Consider the following 21,035-nt stretch of genomic DNA (forward strand, 5'->3'; position numbering starts at 1 on the left):
TGGTGTTGTACATTCTGTAGGTGTGGACAGATGTGTGTGACGTGTAGCCATTGTTGTATCACACAGAGTTTTTTCACTGCCCTACGAATCACCTGTGTTCTGCTTGTTCATCTCTTCCCCACTCCCACCCCATCTATCACTGATATTTTTATTGTCTCAGTCCATACTCGTCTTTTCCAGGTTGTCCTGTAGTTGGAATCATATAGTATGTAGCCTTTTCAGATTGTTCCATGTGTTTTCATGGCTTGATAGCTCATCTCTGTTTAGCACTGAATAGTATTCCATTGTCTGGATGTACCACAGTTTATTCATTCACCTACTGAAGAGCATCTTGGTTGATTCGAAGTTTTGGCAATTATGAATAAAGCTGCTGTAAACATCTGTGTTTTTTTTTTGTGTAGACCTGAGTTTTCAACCCCTTTGTGCCAATACAGGGTGTGTGATTACTGGATCATATGGTAGGAATATGTGTGGATTTGTATGAAACTACCAGATTGACTTCCAAAATGGCTGTACCATTTTGCATTTCCACAAGCAATGAGTGAGAGTTTCTGTTGCTTCTCATCCTTGACTATGTTCTGAATTTTGACCATCCTAATAGGTATATAGCAGTACCTCTTTGATGTCTTAATTTGCATTTTCCTGATGATATGTGATGTGGAGCATCTTTTCATATACTTATTTGCCATTTGTAAATCTTCTTTGGAGAGGTGTCTTTTAAGATCTTTGGTCCATTTTTTAAATCATGTTGGTTGTTTCTTATTGTTGGGTTTTAAAAATTCTTTGTCTATTTTGGGTAATAATCCTTTATCTGATGTGCCTTTTGCAAATATTTTCTTGCAATCCAATTTGTCTTCTTATTCTGTTGACGTTGTCTTTCACAGAGCAGAAGTTTTTAATTTTAATGAAGTCCAACTTATCAATTATTCATTTCATAGGTCATGCCTTTGGTATTGTGTCTAAAAAGATACCACACCATTGGGTCATCTAGATTTTCTCCTCTGTTATCTTCCAGGAGTTTTGTAATTTTGTACTTTACATTTTAAATCTGTAATCCATTTGAGTTTATTTTTCTGAAGGTGTAAGGTCTGTGTCTGGATTCTGTTGTTTGGGGAGTTTTGTTTGTTTGATTGCTTGTTTTGTATGTGGATGTCCAGTTATTCTAATAACATTTATTGAAAAGACTATCTTGGCTCTATTGTATTACCACTGTCCTGTTCTTTGTTAAAGATAAGTTGGCTGTATTTATGTGGATCTATTTCTGGCTTCTCTGTTCTGTCCCATTGATCTTTTTGTTTATTTTATTATTATTATTATTATTTACCAATATCACACTGTCTTGATTACTATAGCTTTATAATAAGTCTTGAAGTCAGATAGTGTATCAGCCCTCCAAATTTGTTCTTCAAGATTGTGTTGGCTGTCATGGGTCTTTTGCCTCTTCATATAAACTTTAGAACCATTTTGTCGATATCCATAAAATAATTTGCTGGGCTTTTGATTGGAATTGCATTAAATCTGTAGATCAAATTGGGAAGAACCGGCATCTTGACAATATTGAGTCTTCCTAATCGTGAACATGTAATACCTCTCTATCAATTTAGTTCTTCTTTGATTTTATTCACCAGAGTTTTGTAGTTTTCCTCATACAAATCTCATACATGTCTTGTTAGATTTATACCTCAGTATTTCATTTTGGGAGGGGTTATTTTATTTTAAAGATTTTATTTATTTATTTGGCAGAGAAGTAGATAACAAGTAGGCAGAGAGGCAGGCAAAGAGAGAGGGGGAAGCAGACTTCTTGCCGAGGGAAGGGGGGAGCCCCATGTGGGTCTCCATCCCAGGACTCAGATCATGACCCGAGCTGAAGGCAGAAGCTCAACCCACTGAGCCACCCAGGGGCCCCTCATTTTGGGGGGGCTTTAAAGTTAGTGGTATTGAATTTATAATTTTAAGTTCCACTTGTTCGTTGGGGTGGTAGCTTTTTACGTAGTGTGCTTAATGTCTTATCCATAATTATACAGACATACACCTACCATTCATTCTTATGCCAGGCTGTGCTGGATGATAGAGATGATACAATACACAAAAAGAGACAGGATGGAGCTTACCAGGAGGAGAGAGAAAAATGTCAAGTCCTACCTGTACTGAGTGCTATAAAGGCACACAGAGCAATGGGAGCTAATCAATGAGGGACACTTTTCAGAAAAAGACCAAGTTGATGTTTGAAAGAAGCCTAGTTGTTAATCAGGGGAGGGGAGGAGAATTCCAAGCAGGGGCACAGATTGTGAGAAGTCTTTTGATGGAGAGAGTCTGGCATCTTTGAAGAACTGAAAGAAACAAGTGGAGCTGGCCACGAAAAAGCAAAGAAGGAGTGTGGGGAGAGACAGCTGGAGAGGAGGGCAGGGGTTGTGCCCCAGACCAAGGCTAGGTGGAGCCGTGGGGACCTGGGTAGAGGAGACAGTGTGGGGTTAGAAGAGTCACTTTCAGACACCACTACATAAGTTTCACTTCCATCACCGGTGTGAACAGGTGGCTTTCTTTCACAGCTCTGTCCTACAAAGAAAGTTTCCTATCTCTTCAGGAGTGCACACACAGACTAATGGGGAAGAGCAAAGTTACACTGAGATAGAGTCCAGGGCAGGGCCAGATCCGCTGTCCAGCTCTGCTCTCCCTTCCCCAGAGAGGTCTCAACAACGGGTGTCACTCATTCATGACTAGGCAAAACAGTCAATGCTCAATGCTGTGGACTTTCAGCATTGGTCACAAAGAGTGTAAACCCTGAACGCACATCTGTGGTGTCAAGGTGCTCCATTACTGGGATATATGAATATATTTTGAACAGATTTAACCACAAAATGATGCTGTTTCACAACTTGCGTTTTTTCAATTAACAGAATCTTTCTATGTCAGTACATATAGACCTACTTATTCTTTCTTAGTATTCCACTGTAAAGATGCACCTTAATCTGTTAATTATATATTACTGTAGTTTTATTAACCCTTTTATTTTTATTTATATATTTTTAAAAAGATTTTATTTATTTATTTGACAGAGATCACAAGTAGGCAGAGAGACAGGTAGAGAGAGAGGAAGGGAAGCAGGCTCCCTGCTGAGCAGAGAGCCCGATGCGGGACTCAATCCCAGGACCCTGAGATCATGACCTGAGCCGAAGACAGCGGCTTAACCCACTGAGCCACCCAGGCGCCCTAACCCTTTTATTAATATAGATGTATACTGACCTTTGTGTCATTTCTAGATTTTCACTTTTATAGACAATGCTGCAGAACAAATTTGGAAAGAATTATTTGTATTTTCTAGTATCTCATGGGGAAATCGGCACAATTTTTTAGACAGAAATTTGATAACTTCTTTTATTCGTCTAAAAAATTGTGCCAATTAAAAAAAAAATTGTGCCTATTTATCTTATCACCAATGCATGAAAACACCTGATTATCTCCTTTCTTCCCAATCCATATTATTTCAACCCTTTCAGTCTTTTCAAATTCAATACATGAAATTTTAAATTATGTTTTAAATTTGTATTTTTTTAAAGTAATAATGTGATTAAACATCTTTTCTTATGTTTAATTTTTTTACTGGTGCTTTGGTGATTTTTTTTTTAAAGACTTTATTTATTTATTTGACAGAGAGAGAGAGCGAGAGGGGGAACACAAGCAGGGAGAGTGGAAGAGGGAGGAGCAGGTTGAGCAGGGAGCCTGATGCAGGGCTTGATTCCACGACCCTAGGATCATGACCTGAGCTGAAGGCAGATGCTTAAAAACTGAGCCACCAGGCATCCCGCCTATTTTTTTCTTTTGCCTGTTTTGCTATGGGGTTGTTTGTCTTTTTCTTATTTAATTTGTAAGAGTTCTTTATACATTAAAGGATTAGTTTGCTACAGATTTTTTTGGGCCAGTTTGCATTTTGACTTGGTACATGATGCATTTTGCCATCCACAAGTTTTTAAAATTTCTGTAAACATCTTTTGGGCCAGCCTTTATTCCAAATATAGGGCCTAGGTCAACTTTTATAGATGCTTTTTTTCCAACTAAAATTGAGCTAAAAGGATACTTTAAAAAAAAAAAAAAAGGAGGGGCTGAAGGAATAGGGAGGCAGCCTGGAACCCCAGAGTAAACATTTCTGTTCAGAAGTAGGCCAACAGTGTTCTTTTCCTTAGGTGATCAAACCAGCCTGCAAGGTATCCATTTGCCCTCTCAGAGTTTGCTCACTTCAAGGTCGACCCACCCCCTTGCTCCTACCCTCTCCCTGTTTCTTACTCCCAAGGCTCTTATTTCCAGGGTAAGAATCTCCCCTCTTGCTCCCATCATTCATGAGGCAATACCAGCTGAACAGCCCTCCCAGCCCCTGCTCTTAGGGAAAGCTGACTCCCAGTCCCTTCAAAGCAACCCCCATTTGTCTAATATGAATGACATGTTGGAAGCAGTTATGTGTATACTAGATAAATCCAGTCTACAGACAAAATGTGAATGATAGTAGTATATGTATAATTGGGGGAAGGGAGAACAACTAATCACAAGCAGAAGTAGTGCAAGATGTGCCTTTTTTTTTTTTTAAGATTTTTAAAATTTGTTTATTTGACAGACAGAGATCTCAAGTAGGCAGAGAGGCAGGCAGAGAGGGGGAAGCAGGCTCCCCTCTGAGCAGAGAGCCCGATGTGGGGCTCGATCCCAGGACTCTGGGATCATGACCCGAGCCGAAGGCAGAGGCTTTACCCACTGAGCCACCCAGGTGCCCCAAGATGTGCTTTTGATTATGTTTAAAGAACTGTCAATTAGAAAAATTGGTCACTCATTACTCGGCTTAAAAACCTTTAATGAATTCCTGTCTTCTACAGTAGAAAGGTCAGAATGTCTCACATGGCATGGGAGGTCTTTCAGATTCTGATCCTAACCTGTTTTTTCAGCCAGCCAAACACTATCCTGAGCACTTTCATTCGTCGCATAGTTATTGGGTACCTAGTACTTAATGGATAATTGTTCTAGGTTGGGGAATCAATGGTGGTCCCTGCTTCTACAGGGGTTTCAGGCTAGGTGGGGAGACAGATAATCCCAGTTTGTAGGGTGGCCAAGGAGTACTTTTCTGAGAAGGGGACATCTGAACTGAGACCTGAAGAGTGAGAAGGAACCAGCCTTAAGGAGAGTTGGGGGTTGGGGGAGGATGCTCTGGGCAGCGGGCTCAGTAACAGCCTTGAAGTCAGAAAGAGTTTTGGGTGTTCCAGGCTAGCCTAGTGAGAGCTCAGAAGGGAGAAGACCCCAGTGAAGTAATACTAAATTTCAGGTTAGGGGTTAAAGCATGCAGTGCTTTGTAGATATAATAAAATTCAGATAAAGCACAGTAAGGTGTTTAAATCTAGAAGTGGGGTGGGTGGGGTAGTGACAATAAAATGTAATGGTCTTTAAACTTTATCTCATTTAACTGTGTAACAACTCTCTGATGTACATACTATTTTTATTGAAGTAGAGTTGAAACACAGTGTTGCATTATTGGTTTCAGGTGTACAACATAGTGATTCCGCAGGTCTGCATGGTATGCCATGCTCACCACAACTGTAGCTACTATCTGTCACTATACAGCACAATTACAGTACCATTAACTGTTGACATGACCAGTTTCATGAATAAGGATCCTGAGAAAGGAAGTTGGATAATTTTCCTCAAGGTCACACCGTTGGAAAGTGTTGGAGTTACTAGGTCTGTCTGACTCCAAAGCCCATGTTCTTAACCTTGGCTCTGGATTCTACACTGTCTAATTGCTTATTTTGTAAGTGATAAAATTGAAATTCAAAGAGATTAAAAATAAGTCAGAATGAGTGGGAGGATGTGCAGCACTGTTCAAAAAAAAAAAATTGGACCTTTCAATCTGGAAGGGTAAAGAATGAACTTTTTGTCTGGTGGAAGCTCAGAAAGCTATGAAGCGCATGAAGAGGGCAACATGGACTTACTCATTATATAAATAAGAACTCAGAGGCATCTTTTGAAGCTCAAAGAAGTAGTTATAGGTCAAATGAAAGGGCGTACTTTTTACACAGTGGGCAGTAAATAGAAGAAGCCTATTATCCCAGATGTAGATTGAAAATAAAGTAAATTTAGAGTAGCTTTATGAAGGCTGTACAGTGAGTTAGCCAAACAAAACCTCCTTTGTATGAAGAACACTAAAATACCAATGAAATTTTCTATAACAAAAACGTAAATATCTAGGAATATTGGGGAAAAATTAGAAAGGGGAAATTAACTCTGTATGATACTAGAAAATGAAAGCAATTTTAGCTGTCATAATTTTGCAATATTTAAAAATTTTAGTTTTTTATGTATTAAGAAAAAAAAGATCAATGAGTTTAAGTGAGAAGCTATGGTTATAGAGGGGTAGAAGGAAATAATATCCTTCCTCACTCATCAGAGACAGAATGAAATTCTCATTTCCAGAGAGATTCATCTTGGTCTCTGAGAAGGGTTGTGGTCAGGTCACTGCTGGGACACTAGCTTGACATCTGAGGAAAAGACTGAGGCAAAAGCTCTTTCGGAACCTTGGCTCGCTTGGGCTGCATTTGTCTTTCAAGATATTCTCTCAGCATATACAGTGAGAGTTTTCTACCTAAGATCGAGTGACAGTTGATTTTGATCTTTCTATTATTCCTTTTGTCCTATCAGTTCCTTTTAGTCCTGTTAAGAACCCACAACCAGTCTGTTTGCATGGTCTTTAACAATTCAGTCATACAATTTTGTACCTTAGGGCTGTCACACTCGAGGGAAAAGCATGTACTACTGCTCTCTCTAAAAATTTGGGAATTGTTGAGTCAGGGCTTTATAGCCTCAATATCTAATTCTTTCTGCTCCTTGGCTCTCTAGTAATTGTCTAACCATGCTGAATGTATAAGCATGGCCAGCAGCTCCTTAGGTTCAACATCACCTCTGCAGCTCTCCTCTTCTAGGGTAACTCTGGGGCCACCTGCCTTGGTGGCATTTAGCATTTAGTTGTGCTTTTGGTATTTCAAATGAACATGGCAGACTTACATAATTAGCCTAACTAGTTGTATTTGCATTTAAAAATATTAATGCTACAAAGCGAAAATTGTAGGGTTTTTTGAACAGTTTTTACAGGGATTCTGTTGATCAAAAGTCTACTCAAGCTTCAGGCCAGAGGGTTACATAGCATGTAAGATATAAACGTGAATACATTTATCAGCCTAGAAGCTCTTCATGTTAATGCATGTTCTGTCCTTCATTTTTATTTTTTTTAAAGATTTTATTTATTTATTTGACAGAGACACAGCGAGAGAGGAAACACAAGCAGAGGGAGGGGAGAGGGAGAAGCAGGCTTCCCACTGAACAGGGAGCCCAATGTTGGGCTCCATCCCAGGACCCTGGGATCATGAACTGAGCCGAAGGCAGTTGCTTAACCAGCTGAGCCACCCAGGCACCCTAAGCAAGTATTTAATTGGTAGAACTTCAGGGTATAGGAGGTAAGTTATAAATTTTTAAGTCACTCATGTTAATATTGTACATCTTTTAATAAGATGTAGTTTACTGGGGTGCCTGCATGGCTTAGTCGTGAAGCGTTTGCCTTCAGCTCAGATCATGGTCCCAGCATCCTGGGATCGAGCCCCTCATCGCATTGGGCTCCCTGCTCAGCAGGAGCCTCTCCCTCTCCCACTCCCCCTGCTTGTGTTGACTTTCTCGCTGTCTCTCTCTCTGTGTAAAAAAATTAACAAAATCTTAAAAAAAAAGATGAAGTGTTTTTTATTATGTTCAATTAGCCACTCTGTATTACATAGTTTTTTTGTTTTTGGTTTTTTTTTTACTACATAATTAGTTTTTGATACAGTGTTCAGCAGTTCATTAGTTTAGATTAACACCTAGTGCTCATCACAACATGTATCCTCCTCAATACCCATCACCCTGTTACCCCCTGCCCTCACCCTCTCCTCTCTGAAACCTTCAGATTGTTTCCCAGGGTCCATAGTCCCTCATGGTTCATCTCCTTCTCTGATTTCTCCCCCTTTGGATTTCCTTCCCTTCCCCTATGTTCCTCCATGCCTTTGCTTATGCTCCACATATGAGTGAAACCATATGACAGTTGTCTTTCTTCTGCTTGACTTATTTCACTTAAAATGTAGTTGTTTTCTTTTTTTATTTAAAAGATTTTATTTACTTATTTAACAGACAAAGATCACAAGTAGGCAAAGAGACAGGCAGAGAGAGAAGGGGAAACAGGCTTCCCACTGAGCAGAGATCCCAATTCGGAGCTCTATCCCAGGACCTGGGATCACGACCTGAGCTGAAGGCAGAGGCTTAACCCACTGAGCCACCCAGGGACCCCTGTTTTTTTTTTTTTTTTTTTTAAGATTTTATTTATTTATTTGACACAGAGAGAGAGACATCACAAGTAGATAGAGAGGCAGGCAGAGAGAGAGGAGGAAGCAGGCTTCCTGCTGAGCAGAGAGCCCGATGAGGGTCTCTATCCCATAACCCTGGGGTCATGACCTGAGCTGAAGGCAGAAGCTTAACCCACTGAGCCACCCAGGCACCCCAACATGTAGTTTTTTAAAAAACGATTTTATTTATTTATTTGATAGAGAGAGACACAACCAGAGAGAACACAAGCAAGGGGAGTGGCAGAGAGAGAAGCAGGCTTCCCACTGAGCAAGGAGCCCGATGTGGGGCTCCATCCCAGGACCCTGGGATCATGCCCTGGGTCAAAGGCAGACACTTAATGACTGAGCCACCCAGGTGCCTTGTCCTTCATTTTTAAAGTAATCTGTTATTGAGAAGTGCTGTTTTATTTGAGCAAACCAGCTTGTATTTTGAAGAGTGGATGACTGGGTTACCTTTTTCCAGTCATGCTTTTAGTTTGTAGCTAATTAAATTATTTTCATATCTATTCTGTGGCTTCTGTCTTGACTGGCTTTCATTCTTTTTTTTTTTTTTAAGATTTTATTCATTTATTTGACAGGGAGAGATCACAAGTAGGCAGAGAGGCAGGCAGAGAGAGAGAGAGAAGCAGGCTCCCTGCTGGGCAGAGAGCCCAGCCCGATGTGGGGCTTGATCCCCGGACCCTGAGATCATGACCTGAGCCAAAGGCAGAGGCTTTAACCCACTCAGCCACCCAGACACCCCTTGACTGGCTTTCTATATAACATCCTTCACATTTCAAATCTGTGGAAGCTCTGTGGCTCCTAAGGACTCATCTTTTCATTTATTCATTCTCTTGACAGACGTCTCTTGAACATCTAGCTGCTAACCACTGGGCCAGGTATGGAGGTGATGCCAGTGGATAAGTCACAGATCTTGTCTTCAAAAAGGTCACAATCTAGTTAAAGAGAGGGGCATGTGAAAAGATAATAATAATTGAATGTGGCAAGGACATAGACAGAGGTAAAAACCAGATATTGTGGATGGTCCAAGCAGGAGCCCCTGCTTCCTGAAAGTCATAACACTGAAACTGTTTTCAAAGTGCATTGTATTTTTAAAGTTCTGTCTTAATCAATAAAAGCTACAAAAGTTTCTTTTTGACAAAGTCTTAATAATTAGAAGAAAAAGGTACAGAGACATAAAAAAAAAAGGGAGGAGATATGGGTAAGAACAATGTATATAATAATGATCTAATGTTATTTACTCAATTTTGACATGCATTTTTTTTTTACATTAGGAATGCATCTTATCATTGGTGGTGTCTTAGACTGGATGAAATCGGACCTTCATTTATTCAATAGATAGTTGTTGAGCATCTGTTACAGATCAGACACTATATTTAGGCTTGGGTATCAGTTTGGAGCAATATAAACAGGGTCCCTGTCCTCATAGTCTTTATAGTGAAGAAAATGTGCAGGATTATATGAGAAAAACATAGCAGAAGGGCTCAATTTAGATAGAAAGGTCAGGGGGGTTCTTCCCAAATAATAGATATTCAAGCTGAGATGTGAAAGTTAAGTAAGAATCAGTCATACAACCAGTTAGGCTAAGGGTTCCAAGCAAAGGGAAAGCATGAAGGAAGGTCTTGAGGCTTGAGGCCACATGGATTGTTCAAGTAGTTGAAGAAAAACCAGTGCAAATGGTCCTTGGTAGAGTGAAGAGAAGGGCTAAGCAATGGGGTAGTGGAAACTCTCCTGAGATGTGGGTGGTTCTCCAAAAATTACATGTGCCCAGTAATGCAAGACCCTAGAGCCTTATATGAATGCTTTATCCTGAGTTATTAAGGTTTTTTTTTTTTAAGATTTTATTTATTATTTATTTGACAGACAAAGATCACAAGTAGGCAGAGAGGCAAGCAGAGAGAGAGGAGGAAGCAGGCTCCCTGCCAAACAGAGAGCCCGATGCGGGGCTTGATCCCAGGACCCTGGGACCATGGCCTGAGCCAAAGCAGAGGCTTTGACCCACTGAGCCACCCAGGTGCCCCCTGAGTTATTAAGGGTTTTAAGCAAGGGTGAGACATCAGCAGATTTTTCCATTTCAAAACAACCACTCTGGCTGCTGAATTGGGAATGCGGGAGAAAGCTTGATAGAGAGCTATTTCTAGCATCAGGGTAAAAGATGATGGTGCTAGGACTTGGGTGTTGGCAGTGGAGGTGGGGAGAGATGGAATGAAGGTAGTTGTATGTTAGAGGTAGGACTTCATGATAGATTTGATATAAGAGTATAGGAGACTATCAGTTTTCTCCCAAGAGCAGCTAATTAGCTGGGCGGAGATGCCTGTCTGTTACTGAAGTGGGGATACTGTAGGAAGGACAGATTTAACAGCATGTGGAAACAAAGACTTCTATTTTGGGCGTGTTAAATTTAAGATGCCTATGAGATTTCTAAATAGAAATCTTAGATAGTTATATGGGTTTGTAGATTTGGAGTTCAATGGAAAGATCTGGACTAGAGATAGAAATTTGGGGAAATTATGCATAGAAACTCATGAGGGTGGGTGGAATACAGGGTAAATATAAAAATAATAGCAGTGATAGTAATATTAATATTAATGAAGATGCTTGGTGCTTATTTACTGCCTTCTATGGACTAAGCACTGTTCTGAATACTTTCCATATATTAACAGTTTTAATCCTTATGATAACTCCATTTAGTAGGCATTAGTACTACTCTCATTGTCAATGAGGCACAAGAAAGCCTCAGAGCTAGTAAATAACAAAACCCAAACAGTCTGGTCCTAAAGCCTGACTATTAGAAGAGAGAACAGAACTACCTCAGGGATCTGGGCAATTCCAACATTTAGAGGGAGGACAGAGAAGGAGGATCTTGCACAAGAAACTGAAAAGGAGTGATAGTGATTTGAGGGAACCATGAGGATGGGATGTCTCAGAAACCAGGCAAAAAATGTTCCGGGTAGGCACCTGGGTCAAGTGTCAAAACCTGCTGAAAGGTGGGCAGTTAGAGGACACATAGCCATTAAATGGTGATGAGGATGGGGAAGGGGTTTCCCAGACTTGGGGTTAATGGGAGTAAAAGAGGTAGATACGGAAGAGCCACGTGGTGTTTGCAGTTGTTAGAGGGTGAAGGACAAGTCAGGAATGGTGAAAAATGAGCCTGGAGAAGTTGGCAGGGTCCAGATCATGAAAGACTTGTAATGTGTCCCAGGTTAGCATCAGACCATAATCTTAGCCAGGAATGTCTATCCCCAAAGCTGGGAGCAAAACAAAGGGAGCCACCAGTTCTTAATGGGAGGGAACTACATCCTGATGTCTGCTTATCTATATTATCTCATACACCATATATGTTGTCTGATTTATTCAAAACTTACCATGTTGGGACATTTTATTTGATATTTAAAAATTACCCATGACTTCTTTCAGCACCCAATCATTGATCAGAATGATAGATATTCTGTGTTGGGGGAAGACATCTATCTATATACAGAGTCCTGTACATAGTTACCATGACCGTGTACCCTGTTCTCTAAATTGGGAGCAAGTGTGAAAAATGGTAGGAAGGTGTGAGGTTTGCTTAACTGGGCAACTTCAGGAGAAAGCAATTAATTTGGATTATATTGGTCTTATTCTTCCTCATTTTTCTTAAGCATCTTGAAGTTCAGTATCATCCTGGGTTTGAATCTTGTCTCTGTTCATTTATTAGCTGAGTGATTTGGGGGCCAGTTATTTAACCACTCGCTGTCTGTTTGTTGAATGAAGAACCTCTTTAATAATAATGATTATAAAGAGTATTGCAAGAATTAAGTAGAAGACAGAAAAGTGAAACAAAGCCTAGGGAGACAAAGGCCTTGTGATGAAGATGATCAATATGGTTCCTTTCTTTGTTGGTGATTATGTTTTACCTTTGATTATTTTACTTGTTTAAAATTTTGTAATTTATCCTCAACTACCACTAGCTAATTATATATGGAAATAGTCATTTTTCTTGATGTGCATATTAAGACTGTGCTTGTAAAGTGAGACCTAGTTCCAAAAATAGTCTTTACAGCAATGTTAAAGAATGGCAGTGTGTAAAAATACTCATTCCAAAGCTCTGCCATCTTCATGTAAAATTCTAGAGAAGTAGGATTATTTAACTTTTGCTTGTATTTAATAATTTGGAGAGTTCTTATTTTTTTCAAAAGTTTAAAATAATTTCAATGCCTGCTAGAAGCTGACAAATTCAGTTTACTTTTAAATCATGCACATTTTGGGGCATCTGGGTGACTTAGTTGGCTAAGCGTCTGCCTTTGGCTCAGGTCATGTGCCCAGGGTCCTGGGGTCGAGTCCCATTTTGGGCTCCTTGCTCAGCGGGGAGGCTGCATCTTCCTCTCCCTCTGCCTGCTGCTCTCCCTGCATGTGCTCCCTTGCTCTCGCACATGCTCTCTCTCTCTGACAAATAAATAAATAAAATCTTTAAAAAACAAACATGAATTTTGAAGGGATGGAGACATGGGTTTGTGTTGTGTGGGAGAGGGAAGAATATTTCATTACTTCTCTATTCTCTGCATGTCTGTCTTTTTTCCTTCTATCACACCATGATTTCCTATGTAACTCAACCATCTAATGTTGCTTACATCTTTCTCTATTTCTGGAAATTATAGACCCTTCCAGAAGATTCTGAGAGCCTCTTTCCCATACTTCTTTTAGTGTGCCCTCTTAGAGTATAATGTATGAGGCCAAGAACATTCACCTAACAAAGGTTCATGCACAAATTATTATAGACAGGCCCTATGTTAAGTGCTGAAGAGACAAGGATAAAGAAGATAGACCCCTACCCCCAAGTGTATATATATACACTTCACAGTTGCTGAAGGGATATTAGGCACACAAAGTTTTCATTTAGTGGGATGAGAATTCTAGTGAAGATTATATGAGGTAATGGGAACCTTGAGAATGAAGTGCCAAATGATGAGGAAAGAAAGGCTTCTAAGGAGGAGGTGGTACTTTAACACAGATATGAAGGATAAACAGGAGTCTCTTGGTTGAAGAAGGGAAGGATTGTGTTCCAGAAGTATATATTTATTTCTTCCATTGGGAACACAATCTATATACATAGATGTGTATATATAATATATGCATGCGTGTATATGTAATATATATACATGTATGTGTGTATATGTGCATTTGCTTTAAGGTAGTAGTTCCTGATCTTTTCTTACACCCAAATATGTCATAAGGTTTATGGAATTACTTGGAGCCATATAGAGCATCAGTGTTACTATCAGGATTCCGAGGAGGCGTTGTTGATAATTCAGAATTTTTCTCCTGCTTCAGTGCATGTCCTAGGACACTTAGTGTTTATCATAACCTTGTTTGAATTGTCACATAAAGCATTCGTTTTTTAAAATTTTATTTATTTGACAGAGAGAGAGATCACAAGCAGGCAGAGAGGCAGGCAGAGAGAGGAGGAAGCAGGCTCTTTGCTGAGCAGAGACTCAATCCCAGGACCCTGAGACCATGACCTGAGCTGAAGGCAGAGGCTTAACCCACTGAGCCACCCAGGTGCCCCTAAAGCATTCGTTTTTGCAAACATGCAGGAACCAAGGCAGATTCTATGTTGCCAAGCTGCTTGTGACTTAATAGGGGAGCTAGGAGAGATGTGCACATGTGCTGTATGAAAAGTGAGTAAGGGATGTGGGAGTTTGGGGGAGGGGAGAGAATCACATGGGTCAGATTTTTTTGGGGACTCAGGGATTGGTTATTTACTCAGTGCTGTCAGTCTGTTCCCAAAGTTTCTGAGGCTTCAGAAAAACTGCTCATGGTGCCTACACCTCAGAGCTCCTTGACTGACAAGTGCAAGTTAGCAAAATTTCTAGTGAGTCATCTGCATTAATCAAGAACATCTTGAGTGTTGTCATTGTGAGAGGATACAAAAAGAAAGATGACTGGTGCCTCCTTACACGTACAGGGATGGGTGTGATCCGAAGAAGGTAGGAGGGCCATGCTAGGCTGAGCTAGCTCCGTTTGTGCCCCTTTCGGGAAGTACCAGTGCAAGCCTGTCTCCCAAACTCACCTTTCCAGGGCTCTGGCATTAGACCCTGTCATTATTACCTCATCATTGCCAGGCAGGCCTTATTAAACTGTACTGCAGACAGACAGATGGTTTTTATTTCTCTTGTAAGCTATTACACAACTTAACTCTGTGGTAGCGTTATTTACTCAGATTTTGCCTGTTATCATAATATTTAGCTCATCTCCATTTTGTCCTTACTCTCCTTTCTCATCAGGAGTTCCTTTGAATTGTCCTGAATCTTCTTTGATGTGTTTACATTGTAATGTTAACTCTTCTAAGCCTGTTTATGTTTCCTTCATCTCCCATGGTTTTTTTGGCTGTAGTCACAGTACCTCAGACCCCAAATCCTTGCTTTCCCTTGTCCTGCCAGTTTCTACAGCAGTTAACTCTGCCGACCACTTCACAGATCTCTCTTCTTTTGGCCTCTGACCTTGTTTTGGCCTTCCCCATCTCTAGCGTGCTTTGTGGACTCAGGGAAAATCCTGAAGTAGGCCTGTGATGTGCCTCGGCACCTCTTGTCCCAGTTCTCCCACCTTTTTTCCATACCTTGTCCTACCTTTATTTTTCTTGTGTGCTGCTCACCCACCATGGGTAAGGGAGTTGACCAACCTTAGAGAGGTTTCCCGGGTGCCTTTAAGGAGTATATAGTCTGGCATGGGAGGTAGATTGATCTGTAAATAGCTAAAATAAGGTCTGAGGTATCCTAAATGTGATATTCAAGAGACAAAATTGGAGTAGTGTGAGTAGGAGAAAAGAATGAAGAGCATTGCAGGAAAGTCTCACCCTCTACTAGCTAATTATGAGACCACAGCCTTGCATGACTTTGGACCCTCTCTTGTCTTGCTGGGAGCTGTGTCCCGTCTGATTCACTTTGGCTAGGGTTATCTTTTGCTTCTGTTTTCCCTGGAAAATGCTGAGCAGACTTAGTGGGTATGTGTTTCCACCCCTATTTCTGATTCCTGCCTGAACCTTGCTGTTGTGTTCCATTTCCAGGTTTCTCTTATGATCTTGGGGCCTTGTCTTGCTACTGCAGTCTTCCTGCAGTCTCCCCTCGGGATGTGGCTGGACAAGTTCAGTCCTCTTTCTCGGGGCTGCTGTGTGTATTCTCACTGGTGGCCTAGGGTAAAAGAAGAAAGTAGGGTTGGAGGTGACAGAGACGATAGGAAGGGCATTGTCAGGTTGGAATTTCTCTCGATTGCAGCAACTAAGATATATATATCTATATATCTATCTCTCTCTCTCTATATATATATATTTCCCAGACTGACCCAGTTCTGGTAGGGTTGTTTTTGCACAGTCACCAATCTCATAGGTTAGGGTGGAAAAGAACCATAAAAAGACAATGGTAATAATAGACTGAGTTCTGACCTATTTCTCCTTGGATACTTTCCCAAGAGACAGAGATAGGATAGTGGGGGATTTGGTTGTCAGGATGATGTTTGGTGTTTAAATACCTTTCCTGTGGTGAGTGTAAGGTCTGTAGCCCCCCTGTACTAACTGTAAGTGTTGTTAACTCCCTGCTCTTGGAAATCTAGCCTTTGGCAAAGTATGCACGCAGGGAGCTGAGTGCATATCACTGATGCAAATCACAGGAAGGTGCATCTTTCTAGATTTAGTTAAAAATCTCCTCCTGTTCAGAGCAGGTCAGTCATGCTTCTACAAACTCACGTAGATCCATTTTGCTTTTTTTGCTTTCATCAGTCAGGGTAGTAGGTCATTTCATGACTCTGAATCTCACATACTACATCTCTCTTCTGGAACCAATAAACCCTTCCAGAGAACGTTGTAGAAATACTGGCTCTCTAAAGTGAGCTTCAGAGTGGGAGCAGTTGGTACACATAATGTTTATTGAATGACTAACATTTAGTAAACATTTGTAAAGCCTTAGTAGCCTCTGGTAAATTTACTGACAGCTGTTACTCAGATTGTGGACTGTGTAACTGGGAGGAAAGTAATAAAACAAATTTCAGAGACATATTTACAAATAATATTAGCAATCATTTCTTATGGAATACACACTTGGTAGCAATCTCAACCTGGTTTATACTTTTCACAAAGTTTCTATGTATGAAAGCCCTTGAGATGATATAAGTGAGTACTGCTGTCATCCCATTTTACAGATGCCTGAAATAAAGGCTAAGATGCCTGTAAGATAGTCATAACCTAGTTCAGTACTCTTTCCTTTGCAAACTGTTGAGACAAAAAGTTTTCATGAATCTGTAGTAATAAGAGAAAAGTAAAGCAATGACACATCTTTTTAACCATTCTACTTTTATTCAATTTATGCCCTTTATTCTGAGATTCTTTCATTAAATACTAAGTGCCCAGCTGTGAACCAGCTATGTCCACAGGTACTTAATACAATGTTGAACAAGGCAGACATGGAGTGTATTCTAAAGGAGGAGGAGAAATAATAAATAAGAAACAAGCAATCACAAATCGTAAGTTCAGGTAGTAATACAAGCTTGAAGAAAAGAAAGCAGAGAAAGGCTGGTGGTGGTATTATTTTTATATGTGATATATTCCTGAAAATGAACATCAAAGTTTAATGTACATAAAGGGAGATTCCTTCCTGAGAAACCCAAGCAATCATAAAACTTTTCTTCAATGTGGTGTTTGGAGGACTCATTCATGTTAACATATATTTTTCTTTTTCTTCAAAATTTACCCAAAGTCCAAAATTGGGTTAAGTCCAAAAGCGTCTGGTTGAGGCTAAAGATCTGCTGCTTCAGGAACCCCTGATAACTGATTACCAGACCTTTTATGATATTGAGGCTATGAGAGCCAACTTATTGTTGGTCCAATATACCATTTTCACTCATCTTTATTTAACAATGAAGACAAACTACTAGACAACAATGCTTTCTTAATTTTATTCTTTTTAATTAACAACAGAGCTTTCTTCAGAGAAAATTCCAGATGCCCCGTCTATAAAGCTACTGTGGCTCCAAGCTACAAGCTTACTCTCCTCTTTTCCACACCTTAATGGTCTCTGAGGAATTCATAAAATCTTTGCAGAACACAGGATGAAAACCATAATCAAAGATTCAAATTGTAAATCCTATTATAAAAAGATAGCTGTATTGTTGAAGCTGGCAGAGCCACCATATCAAGCTTCACAATCATGTTTTCAGATTTTTGAAGGTCCATATTCAATGAAAAAATAGATTTATATGTATAACTTTATCTGAAATTACATCTCCAGGTGGCATTTACTATATAAAGCAAATTCAAACTTTAATTGTAGCTGTTTGTTCAGAGCATACTTTTCCCTCCAATTTTATTGAGATATAATTGACATATGATATTATATATGTTTAAGGTATACAATAGAATGACTTGATTTACATGTATTTTGACATTATTACCACAATACAGAGCATGCTTTTTATATAATGTGGGCATGATGGTACTACTGGGACTGAAGTACTTTTATGCAACTACGAATTTAAAAAGTAAATTTCATATTGGCCAAGATTTATTCTTTTATAAATTGTTTCATCATATATAAATCATGATGTGTTTACGTATTATTGTAAATGAATTGATTTGCTAGTTTAATTTTTCGTTTATTTGTCTTCTAGTTTGCCAGAGTTTGGATACCTGATCCTGAGGAAGTTTGGAAGTCAGCAGAGCTTCTCAAAGATTATAAACCAGGAGATAAAGTCCTCCTGCTTCGCCTTGAGGAAGGAAAGGTAAAAATTTTGCTTTTATGTGTTGTTACTGGCATAAAGTGAAGTGAATTCAAAAGTGTGAGTTTGCTGTGACATATCTGACTTCATTTGGAAGTCAAAATTTTGAATTAATCTAATATTTTCACTTACTGAATTAAAAAAAATAACAAAAGCGCAAACTCAGTTTTCTATCCCAATGGGTTAATGAAAATGTCAAAACTTTAAAAATCCGGTATTGTGGGCTATGAATTTGTTATTATTAGGTTTAGATTCACTTCTAATCCTCCCAAAGATGTGCCTGTTTACTTTGCTTAGGCTAGCATTAACTTCATGGTAACTAAGAGAACATTGCTTAAAGAGCCAATCTGAGATTTGATATTTACTGGACCTAATCATTTGAAAAATGTTTACTGACAAAGTATTATGTATAAAGCAGTTTGTTAGCAATCAGAAAAACATAAAACCAATTGCTTCCCTATACTTTCCTGTCTGCATTCACTGCATGGATAGACATGTCCTAGTTCTACCTACTTGACCTCTCCATGGCATTTGACAAGGCTTGTCACACTGTTTTTTTTAAACACCTCTGTAACACTAGTTTTCCTTATATAACTTATAGTCTAGCCAGGGAAACTAGATACAAATACATGAAAAGTTACATAAAGCATAGAATCTAAAGATTCAACACCACGATGTTAAAGATATCAAAAGGTTATGACGAACTGTTACCAAATGAGTAGTGCTACCTGGGAGTTAGCATGTATTGAACACTTACTTTGTGCCAGACATAGTTCTAAGTGTTTTACTTGCTGTAACTCATTTAATCCTCACAACAATTGTGTGAAGTGGGGCTGTTGTTATTACCACTTTATGGATAAAGAAACTAGAGCTCAGAGGGGTTGTTCAAGATTATACAGGTATTAAGGGATGAAGGTTGGATTTTAAGCCAGAAAATTTGTCTTCATGATTTATGATCACAACCACTCGCTATGTTGTAAAGATAGTAATGACTTTAGGATGCCTAAGAGGGAAATTTCATTATGGGCTGCTTTGTCAGGGAAGGAGTCAAGGGGGAAGAAGAATTTTAACTAACCTTAAAGGTAGGATAAAATTTGGATTGACAAGGAGAAAGGGGTAGACCCTTTGAGTAGCAGAGCATATTTTGGTGTTAGTGAATATAACAAGTTGATTAGAGCAGAGATTTTAAAAGATGTGTGTTCTAGTTCTCGGCTCACATATTAAAGTTTCTGCTATACAGCATGTTAAGAAGTGGCAAAAGGTGCTCTCTGACATCAGTGTTAGGTAAGAGAAATAGATATATTTATGAATAGTGTGACATGATATAACAAGTAAAAGCCAGGAACAGAAGTAGAACAGAGTGAGGAGTGGGTAGACGGGCTGGTGAAGGTAACGGATTGGGAGGCATGGTGTGAAGAACAAATAGATGAGGGGAAGTGCATTCAGGAATCCAGAAAAGCCCATGCAAAGGCAGGGAGGTGTGCACAATAATGTGCATGTGGGGAACTAAACAAGTTTCATGTTGTTAGAATGCGATGTAAGAGTACAGGACTGGCAAGAGGATGGGGGCTGGAACCACATCACAGATGGTCTGGTTATCATCCTAAGACTCTGGGACATCAAGTGATGTGTGATGGGGAGTGATTGTAGTATTTTTTTTTTTTTTTAAGATTTTATTTATTTGACAGACAGAGATCACAAGCAGGCAGAGAGAGAGGAAGGGAAGCAGGCTCCCCGCTGAGCAGAGAGCCCATGTGGGGCTCCATCCCAGGACCCTGGGATTATGACCCCAGCTGAAGGCAGAGGCTTCAATCCACTGAGCCACCCAGGCGCCCCTGATTGTAGTATTTTTAAACAGAGAAAGGATGCTGGATTTGTGTTTTAGAAAAGACTCATTGGTGGCCGTATAGAGGATGAATTTCAAGAGCAAAACTGAGGCAAGTTTAGTTGGAAAGAAGGCAGGGAAGAATTAGGCCATAGTAGAGGAGGGCCTTGAATGCCAAATTTAAAGAATTCAACTACTCTGTGTTAGGCACAAAATTAGGCACTGTGAGCTGTATTTTCTTAGGTTAATTCTCACAACAACCTTGTAGATTGGTAGGTAATATAACTATTTTCCAAATAAGGAAGCCAATGCCCAGAGACATTAAGTAGTTCTGCCTGAGATTGCATAGACAGAAGTGGCTTTTATGTAATACAGGGATCAATGCAAGGACATTACATCCATAACAAACAGACAGAGAGAGGTCAAAGGGCAGATGGTAAATTCTTCTCCATTTAGCATAGTTCATTCCAATCTATTTTGAATATATGACATCCGTTTATCTCTGCAGTGTTAAGAAAAGTGGCTTTTTACAAAACCAGCTAGTCCTTTTCTACAGTTACATTGCATTTTTTTGCCTTTTTACTTGTAATATGTTATTTGTCCTTAATGCTTCTTTGTGTGATAATTTGCATGCTTGGCTTTGCCATAAAGCCATATTTCCTTGGTTTTAAATTGAGTAGTACTTCTTAAATTTGTAGGCCAATCAACCTCATTAAAGAAAATCAAATGAAAACTAAGGACTGTCTTTCCAAAATATAATACACATATGTGTATATATTTACACATATGGACATATACACATTTACACTTAATTTCAGGGGATTCTTGGACCTCTCAGTGTTCAGGGGTTCCCAGGTATTTCTACATGCCATGCATTGCCTCATTTAATTTTTTTTTAAGATTTTTAATTGATTTATGACAGAGAGAGATAGCAGCAGAGAGAGGAAACACAAGCATGGGGAACCTGGAGAGGGAGAAGCATGATCCCCACTGAGCAGGGAGCCTGATTTGGCACTCTGATCCCAGGACACTGGGATCATGACCTGAGCTGAAGGCAGATGCTTAATGACTGA

At 39.6% G+C, this 21,035-nt stretch overlaps 1 protein-coding gene across 7 annotated transcripts in view; it reads left to right on the plus strand.

Annotated features, from left to right (window-relative positions):
* MYO5A (myosin VA) overlaps window positions 1-21,035 on the plus strand; it is a 201,805-nt gene that overhangs the window by 49,496 nt on the left and 131,274 nt on the right. For all 7 annotated transcript variants that reach the window (XM_044230814.1, XM_044230813.1, XM_044230815.1 and 4 more), the window contains exon 2: window positions 18,030-18,140. In XM_044230814.1, coding sequence (XP_044086749.1) covers window positions 18,030-18,140 — 111 coding nt within the window. The remainder of the gene's footprint in view (window positions 1-18,029; window positions 18,141-21,035) is intronic.

Source organism: Neovison vison, chromosome 13 (assembly GCF_020171115.1).
Source record: "Neovison vison isolate M4711 chromosome 13, ASM_NN_V1, whole genome shotgun sequence".
In the NCBI taxonomy this organism is placed as follows: Eukaryota; Metazoa; Chordata; class Mammalia; order Carnivora; family Mustelidae; genus Neogale; species Neogale vison.